At 45.3% G+C, this 9,259-nt stretch overlaps 1 protein-coding gene across 1 annotated transcript in view; it reads left to right on the top strand.

Annotated features, from left to right (window-relative positions):
• The window catches only part of ZIC5 (Zic family member 5), an 8,479-nt gene extending 1,078 nt beyond the window's left edge, over nt 1–7,401 (top strand). The window contains exons 2-3 of the mRNA XM_045283766.1: nt 1–418; nt 4,639–7,401. Coding sequence (XP_045139701.1) covers nt 1–418; nt 4,639–5,069 — 849 coding nt within the window. The 3' untranslated portion in view covers nt 5,070–7,401. The remainder of the gene's footprint in view (nt 419–4,638) is intronic.
• The last annotated feature ends 1,858 nt before the right edge of the window (nt 7,402–9,259 follow it).

The following is a 9,259-nucleotide window of genomic DNA, read 5'->3' as shown; positions in this document are numbered from 1 at the left end:
CACCCGCACCAGCACCACCCCCACCTCCCAGGGGCAGCCGGGGCCTTCCTGCGCTACATGCGGCAGCCAATCAAGCAGGAGCTCATCTGCAAGTGGATCGACCCCGACGAGCTAGCCGGACCGCCGCAGCCACCGCCCCCGGCCGGCGGCGCCCAGCCCTGCTCCAAAACTTTCAGCACCATGCACGAGCTGGTGAACCACGTCACGGTGGAGCACGTGGGCGGCCCGGAGCAGAGCAGCCACGTCTGCTTCTGGGAGGACTGTCCGCGCGAGGGCAAACCCTTCAAGGCCAAATACAAGCTCATCAACCACATCCGGGTCCACACGGGCGAGAAGCCTTTCCCTTGCCCCTTCCCAGGCTGCGGCAAGGTCTTCGCGCGCTCCGAGAACCTCAAGATCCACAAGCGCACTCATACAGGTGGGTGTCTGTCCCCGTCCGCGCCGCTGCCGCCGCTGCCTGCGCCACCACAGCTTGTGCCGCTGCTTCTCACACTCCTTTTGCTCGCCTTCCTGTTTCCCTCCTTCTGCTGCTTCTCTTCGCATACGTATAACCCGGACATGTGACTTCTTTTTTTTCTCTCCCCCCTCTTTTTTTTCTATGAATAAGTAATTCGATAGCACACACAGGCCCCGCGCTGGGTTCGCACACGGCGGAGTCTCCAGCGCGCCCGCAGCCCCTCCACCGGGACCGGCTACGCGCTCCAGCCGCCGCCGCCGCCGCCCGGGAGCAGCAACCGCAGCGAGAACAGGAAGGTGCCCGGGATGGTCGGCCACCCCCACCCAGCCAGCCTCAGGAACTTGGGAGGACGGCGGGGCCCGGGAGCCGGAGCCGCCCGACGGCCCCCCTCCCTTCGGTCACATCTCCATCATTCGCCTCGCTCCCTAGAGCGGGCGTGGGAGGGGCTCCTGGGGACTTGCTGCCCGCAATGGGGCCTCCAGGCTAAGCTTAGTCGGCCCCTCCTAGAGAAGCGGGGGTCCCGCCCTTCTGGGATAGGGTGCACAAGGCACGAACTGGGCCCTAGGAGATGCCCCCATACAGCACACACGCGCAGAGGCACACAGCCCACCCAAATAACTGCACACCCTTCTTGTCCCGCAGACGGCCCCGGCCCATTCGCTGGACTTCCGCCTGACTTCCCATTTACCCATCTACGTTTTCACACGTCCTCATTTACACACCCTATGCCCACGCACACGGCCGCTAAAGTGTTCTGGAGAAGTGAGCTGGCTTTGCCCCTTCAAATAAGGTTCTGGTTTCGAAGAAACCTGGTAACCCGCGCGTTTCTTCCTGGAGGGAAAGTCACTGGCGCTGAGGAAATCCATCCCCCACCCCACCCCCCCGCCAAACTCCATCTTTGAGGGGCTGGTGTTACGACCACGAGGGAGGGAGGATGCGGTGTGTGGTGAGGTCGCTTCTGTTGGTGGTGTGACCTCTTGGCACGGGAGTGAGCTGTGTGGAGGCGCTGATGAGCACGAGCGCCATCCGGGATTTATAGGGACAGACAATATTACTCCTCCGAGGACACTTAAGTAACTGGAGTTTACGTTCCGTAATTACTCGGGTGATTTATCGGCGCTGCCTTGAGGAGGAGGCAGCCACCAGGCGTGGGCCCCGCGGCCGACCAGCGGCCAGGGTGCAGAGGACTCGGTTGATGTGCAGGCTGCGCCGGCCAGGCCTTGGGCCGCCGGAGCCGCTCAACTCACCAGGCGGTGCGTGGCGAAGGCTTCCACGGCTGGCTCCTGCAGGCCCGCCCTAGACGGCACTGCCGCAGAGGACTGGCTGCGAGCTTATTTGTTGCAAGGACCTTGGTTTGTTGGTGGATGTCTCCCCACCCCCCAATTTGGATCTGTCTGCCTTAATGATTTTTCCGAAAGGAATTTCCCCAGAGGCTCTAGTGAAATCTCTGGCCTGCTAAGCTGGGTCCTAGCCCCTGAGACCAGCACTTAGCCTTGGGGCAAAGGCCAGCCCACGGGACACCCTTGGGGAAGCTTTCCCCAACCCAGGCCCCAAAAGGAAACCTCAATGCTGGGTCCGCGGCTTCGGGCCCTTGAGGCCTAGAGAGGCCTCGGGAGAAGTGAATCTTCTGAGCAGCTGCCGAGGGCAGTTTCCGCTCCCGTAAGACAAAGAATTGGGAATTTATGGTGTGGAAGCTAACCCGAATCTTAACCTTCCGGCACCTGCCCCGGCACGAGCCCAGCCCGGGGTGGGGGTGGGGGAGGGGTGCGGGGGTGTGTGTGATGTTGGGATGGGGAGATGATGGAGTCCGCTGCTACCGCCCTCCATCCTCACGTGGGCAGGGAGATGAGACACCCATGGCGGTTTTGTTTTCTGGTTCCCGCCGCTCTGGGCCCTGCTGGTGAAGAAATCCGGTTCACATCCAAACTCAGAGTGGATCTAGGTCTCTGGGCTCTGTTCAAAGAGAAACAGCCCTGGACTTTTTAACTCTCCTTCCCATACCGCTTTCCCCTTTGAGAGCTGTTTGGGGATTATCAAGGATCTCGAAACAAATTGGTCCAAGAATAATCCACTAGCCACTCTCGAGGGCCCATTTCCTGAACCATGTGTCTAACCCAATGTTTGTAGCATTCCTCAGGGCCTAATTCAAGTTCGTTCAGAAAAAGAACTGGTCAGACCTAGAAGCTGCCCGCAGAAACCTTTTATTACTTGGTTACTGGCAGCACGGCTTTTCAAACTCTGGAAGAGTTAAATTCTGTCTGAACCCCATGTCAGAACCTGGATGGGAAACCTCAGGGTCTGCGACCCTTCTCGTTTGGGAGTTTGCTCTCTGCTGTTCGCTCCTTGAATATAACATGGGAAATTATATAGTCCTTCCTTTTTTCCTCCCCCTTCTTCCTCATGATCCCAGATTTTCTCCTTTTTCTTTCCTCTCCATGTCTCCCTTTCCTGAGTCTCATGGCTTCCTTTCATCACGTGCAGTGGAGGAGCCAGTAATGTTTATCATTCACAATCCAGGTTATATAGGTTGTTCAGAAACACAGTGCCTCCCCCCCAAATAGCATGACACATTTGCATCATGTAAATAAGTTAAGCACCACATTTCCATGAAAATGGTCATTAGCATTTTGGGGGTGTATTGTTTGAAATAATACTGTGTTTACATAGTGTTAAGAGGAGCACAGAAATCTAGGAATAATTTATTTTAATAAGATAATTTGTTGCCTCTTACTCACAGAATTTTTGGAGTTTTGTGATCATGATTGGGATTGCTGTGCCTCCCCCCCCCCCACTTTATAGTTCATGTAGGAGAATAATAGAATACATTTGAGTAATGTCTACTTTCACTTTAAAACATTTCTAACTAGGGGAAGGTACATTCTGGGCATTACTGAATATTTTCAATGGGCCTACATAACTGGAACAGCTGTTAGTGAAATGTTAACAAAATTGTAAAAAAGCACTGAAACAGGAATGGAAATGGGTCATAGAAGTTTATGTACACTGAGCCTTAAGAGTTTTATTTTTTTAAGCAGTCGATTATCCAAAATGACGAAAAGGGTCATACTTCGGGGATCACCAAAGTAACTTCTGACATGCAGACAATATGCCTTTTTAAATCTTCAAAATACTACTTGACAACAATATGCTTGAGATGGCTTGTGTATAGTTATGGACTCAATTATATCAAGAACGGTGAGAGAGAATTCAGTTACCTGTTTTCCTGATTTGCTCTTTAACACCAAGATGTAATATAGCTGAATTTATCATTATCCTATTAAGCATTTATAGTTCCTGGAACAAATCCCCTTGGGTTTAAAGGTACCGTATTACTGGTGTAGTTAGGGCATATATCATAGGTCAGGAGTGTTAAGTAGTCCATCTTTGACTATTAATATACAAAGCTGTAGAATAAGCTTACCGTGGCATCAGGTAAATGGTAGGTTCTGGCTGGGGCTTACAGTTGTTTTTAATGTGTGTTAAAATTCTAGTCTGCTTTGTTCTTAATCCCACTGCAAATTGTGAGCTAAGATGGTAGAGCACAGAGGCCAATAGCCTATTCTGGGACCTGTTTGTAAAATCTGGTGGTGGGATTGTGTCATACAGGTGCCTTGTTTCTGAAAAGGATTTGTTACTACTGTATTTCCTTTCCTTCCCCAACTGTTCTTCGTCCCTGTTCCATCACTGAAATCCTGGGGAACACTTAAAAACCAAATGCCATTTTCTCCCTATATTTTACTGAACCTTTCATTTACTTCCAGTGTATATGTTCATTTTTCTTTTTAATTTAGAGGTTCTCCCCGTGCCATGACTTTGGAAATAGCGTTTTATGTGTGTTTGTCTCACTGGAGGAGGCCTTCTGTTTATATTTGGTGTGGATAAGCCCTTTAAGGGAATCAAAGGTGGCTCACTGGGTCCTAGGTGTACTGTGTTACATCCTGGACCTTGAGTTAGCTGGTCCTCCCCTGCCCCCTGTGGTCCTGCATAGCTGTCACTGTTATGATCTACAGGTCTGAGGAGAGCCTCTGGGCTGGTGGACACCAGCTTCACCCCTGCATTCCCCATTTCATCTTGTAACATAGGCATTCAGGTGGGAGCTGGGGAAATGCACCCAAGATTCCCCTGTCAAGCAAGAGAGTTCTGGAAAAAGAATTGTTAACCTTATCTGTGTTTCGTTTCAGGGGAAAAGCCTTTCAAGTGTGAGTTTGATGGCTGCGACAGGAAGTTTGCCAACAGTAGTGACCGCAAGAAACATTCGCATGTCCACACAAGTGACAAACCCTACTATTGCAAGATTCGAGGCTGTGACAAATCCTACACTCACCCGAGCTCCCTGAGGAAGCACATGAAGATTCACTGCAAGTCTCCACCACCTTCTCCAGGAACTCTTGGTTACTCATCAGTGGGCGCCCCCTTGTCTCCTGTGCTGGAACCAACCAGGAGTCGCTCTAGCACACTCTCCCCTCAGGTCACTAACCTCAACGAGTGGTATGTTTGCCAGGCCAGTGGGGCCCCCAGCCACCTTCACACACCTTCCAGCAACGGAACGACCTCTGAGTCTGAAGATGAGGAAATGTATCAGAACTCTGAAGTTGTACGGACTATACATTAAGAATTTATTAATGATTATAAGCAAAATACGAAGTGGCAGTCCTTGACTATATCCTGGCCTAAGACAATGCCAAGCCTGTGACAAACCCATGACTCAGAATTGCCACCAGTTCTAATTAGCCCTATTTATTCAATATGAAACCCTATGGTGTTTGTACATTTAATTAATTTAATTAAGCTATTTGGACTTTTTTTTTTTCTTTCATAAAAAACAAAAATATCCAACTAAGATGGACTTTTTTTTCTATAAAAAAACAAAACAAAAAATATCCAACCAAGCTGGACTTGTAGGACATCACAGGGGGACAGAGCTGAGGGCAAAATGTACCAAGGAAAATGAATGGAGAGATGAGTTAAGATGTAAACTGCCGATATACAATATATTGTTTTTGGTTTTTTTCTTTTTTCAAGGAGAACAGAAAAGATTAGATCAGACTCTTTAAGGCCCTCTGCATTTCCTGGAGTGCCTCTGAAATGCCTTTGACACAATAATATGAGCTGTTTTTGAGCTTCCTCAGTGGAGGCCTCTTGATTGTAAACCACACACTTGCTGCATTGCCAACAGATCTTGGACTGTACCTATGTCCAAACCTATTTGTAAAAACCCTATAAGTTCTGATGTTTGTGATTTTTCATTTCTACTCTTACCACTTCTCTCACCGTAACAGTATTTTTATACAGGATTATCTCTTCAGTACCCTACTTGTATGATTAAAAACAAAATCAAAAATATGCAGCAACCTTAATATAGTTCCCATATATTGTGCTACTGTGATCAAGTAAAAAGTGGAGAGGAAAAAAGCTGCTGCAATAGACATAACTGTGAAACTGTGATATTTTATAAAAATAGAAAACATTCAAGTGCTTTCTTTACTTTCTATGACTTTTTGGGGGGATTTCCTCTTCTAAAAATCAAACTGAAATTTCAGACGCTGCCTCTTTATTGTGTTCAAACTTCTTGTATAATAAAGAGATGATGTTTTAGATGATAAATTCTTTGGGATGCCAAAATTACAGTTAAGTTTGAGGAGGTGTGATGTTGGCATAGTGCCTATTTATTTATTTATTTTAAAGCTGTTTTAACAACCAGTCAACTCTTTAATGCTGACGTATCAACCTTTTTAAAAGTTCCTACTTGTCCTTGCCTGAAACTCCATTTTCATTCCAGTCTCCACCTAAGCACTCAGCATTCCCAACTCTTCCATTTAAAAATGACAATGTGTGAAGTGTATGATTTACATTAGAAGAGGAGAGGGAATTCCTATACACATTAAAAATTTTTAAAAGGTTTATAGTTACCACCACACACTGATGAATGTGTGACCTTTGCCAGAGCTGTCAAGCTGGGAGAAAAAAGGTCAAGGACCCAGGACAATAACTCTTAGTCAAGTTTTGGTTGGTACAACACATCTCATGTGCAAACTGGTCCATCACAAACATCGGACAAATACACTAGAGAGCACTGATATAGCCTCAGAGACCCTGAAGATACCTCCTCCTCAGGGTTTGTAAAAATGTGTGTGCTGTGAGTGGTTGATGTAGTCTTGTCATTGTTAATAACTTGTATGTGAGCACTATTTGTACAGTTGAATTAATTTATTTTCAGACCACCACCCTACTGGAAGAGTTCAAAATGCACCAAAGAAGTATACATTTTGGTGAAAAGATTGTCACTTATGATCCATGGTATTTTTAAAAAGGAAAGAAAATGGGAAATAATCATTCTAAGTTTACTTGAATGAACAACGTAATGTGAAAACCAAGACTCTTCCTGCATGTCCGTTTTGCATTGTGTTGATGAGATTATATATAGTTTATAGTTCTGACTAGTGCATGGTGCTGTCACTTTGAAAGCCTTTAAATGTCATCTTCAGATTGCTATGGTAAACACAAAACATGCAGACCCTCTTTTATAAAGGAGACCATAAAACTTGAATATAAGATAATTCTACATTTTAAAAGTTTATTTTGATTTTCATAATCACTTTCAAAGCCCTTTCAAATAGACAAAATAAGAAGGTATGAACTTTGTGGGGCAGGGGAATAATTTATGTATTGTAAACTTAGAACAAAATATTCCTGATTTATAATGAGTTGTTTTATTTATACAACTTTTTCAATGGTAGTTTGCACTATACCTAATTATGCTACATGTTTATTTATTATGGAACAAAGGAATATGTATTTTATGTATTTCACCATGGATAGGATGACTGCCACAGATTTATTGGTTCCTGATACACCTAAAATTAAAACTTTAAAATGTGTACCTCCAATAGAAGAAAAGCAAGAATGATTATGAAGTAATTTAATAAAGGTATTCTTCCTATGTATTGCTTATGTTTTACATAATGGCTCATCTGCCACTTTCTTACAAAGAGTACAGGTTGCCCTTAACATTTAGAATCTCCTTGCTCTCTTGCTTTCTTAGATTGTCCCAAGCAATAAAGTATTTTTACAATGTGACTTATAATTTAGAAAATATAATCCATCTATGAAGACAAATCCCTGCGGGTTGCAATAGGCTAGCCTAAGTTTTAAGCTTTCCTGCATGCATTTGTTAAAGAGAGCTGAGTTAAAAGTACTATCTTGAATGACTGAATCCATGAAAAGACAAAAAGTGAATTTTAGCATTTCTTTGGCCAAAGAAAGTGAGGCAAGATAACCCTCCTGAGGCTCCCAGACAAAGAAGAAAGCAAAACCTGTGAAGCTAAGTATTGAGTCAATCATCCTGAATGAAGTTGAGTGAGCATCAAATGCCTTCGATAAAGTGGGGTGGGGACAAAAATTCAGTTGATGATTTGGGGAAAATCACCACTCGGGACTTGGGGGCAGGTCCGGAGAAATCCAAATTCATGGCAACAAAAAAGTGGCTTAAAGGACCTTGGCTAGCCACACCGACAAGGCTGGGCATTTGCTTGTTTTTATTTTAGCTGATACAAAACTGACAAAAGGCAAATAGTTAAACAATTGGAAGTAATGTCAATAAGGGTTTCTCCAAAAGGTTATAGTGGTGTTTAAAAGGTTTGTTAAATGCAGTAAAGGTGAAACAGGTTGCAAAGAGTTGTTTTAAGCCAGATGACAATGACTAACACACAAAGAAGAAAAGCACTCATAAATGAGGACCCCAATCAATGGGAGAACTTATCGCTCTGTAATGAAGTTTCTAGTGAAAAGAAGGGTGACACAAAGCCCCCAAGACATGAATCATTCATGGGAAATATAAAAGATATCTGACAATGAGCAAAACCTTGTATAGAGTGTATAAAACAAGTTTCCCCTTCTTATTTTCTGCTTTAGAACGCACAATCTCCCACTCCCAGCGTTCTCTGTCCGGTCTATAGAGTTAAAATTGACCACTGCTCGTCCTGCGCCACTTCAAAGTAATTTAGTCCAGAACGGAAGGCTTGGCGCTTGGACAATCTTCATGGTGTGTTAAGATTTCTATGGCAATTGGCAAGCAAGACGTTCGCATCTGAATATGTCTCAAAGAAAGCCACTTATTGACACTAAGTTGGCTATCATCAAAGACTTCATCTTTCCTAGGCAAAACGTGGCCCTTGCAAACACTGTTTAAATCATTCATCTATCTTTGTTTTCCAAGCTAAGAGAATCTTCAAACACATGTTTATTCTGTGTTTATGTCTTTTTCCCCCTCATTCAGAATTATCTTTGGGAAAGCTAATGCTCTAAAGTCTCAAGTACTCAGAAAGAATTTGAGGGCAGGATTCCTGTTGAAGATCGCCACACAAGCACTGTTGCCTTGGGATGGGAAAGAGGAGGCCTTACACTCTTGGAAGGCAGATCCCATGAGGCCCAAACGCATTTCTATAGCAGTTTCCTTGTGTTTGCCATCCACGATGATGCTACCCATCGACCAACTATCTATTTCTATCAACCAGGAACAACGGGACAAGGACTGTTTGCAGAGTATGCTTTATTGTTGTTTGGTTAGGAAGGGAGGGGAGCTATGGAGACACTCCGACTCTTCAGATGCTCACCTTAAGTCAGAGGAAGCAAGGTAGATGACCAGGGATACCAAACAAGCCTGTCACCTCATCCCACCCCTAGTATACTATCATAGAGCACATGGCCAGGGGTATCCACTTTCCTGAGACTGGAGCATGGCCAAGGAGCCCCCTGGAAACGTCTGCCCACTTCCCCTCTGTGGACAAATCTTATACAAACCCA

This window comes from Echinops telfairi, unplaced genomic scaffold (genome assembly GCF_000313985.2).
Source record: "Echinops telfairi isolate 266 unplaced genomic scaffold, ASM31398v2 ScPeMD7_7467;HRSCAF=8505_0, whole genome shotgun sequence".
NCBI classification, from domain to species: domain Eukaryota; kingdom Metazoa; phylum Chordata; class Mammalia; order Afrosoricida; family Tenrecidae; genus Echinops; species Echinops telfairi.
Note: the sequence above shows the minus strand (reverse complement) of the source record. Positions and strands in the feature narration are given on the sequence as shown.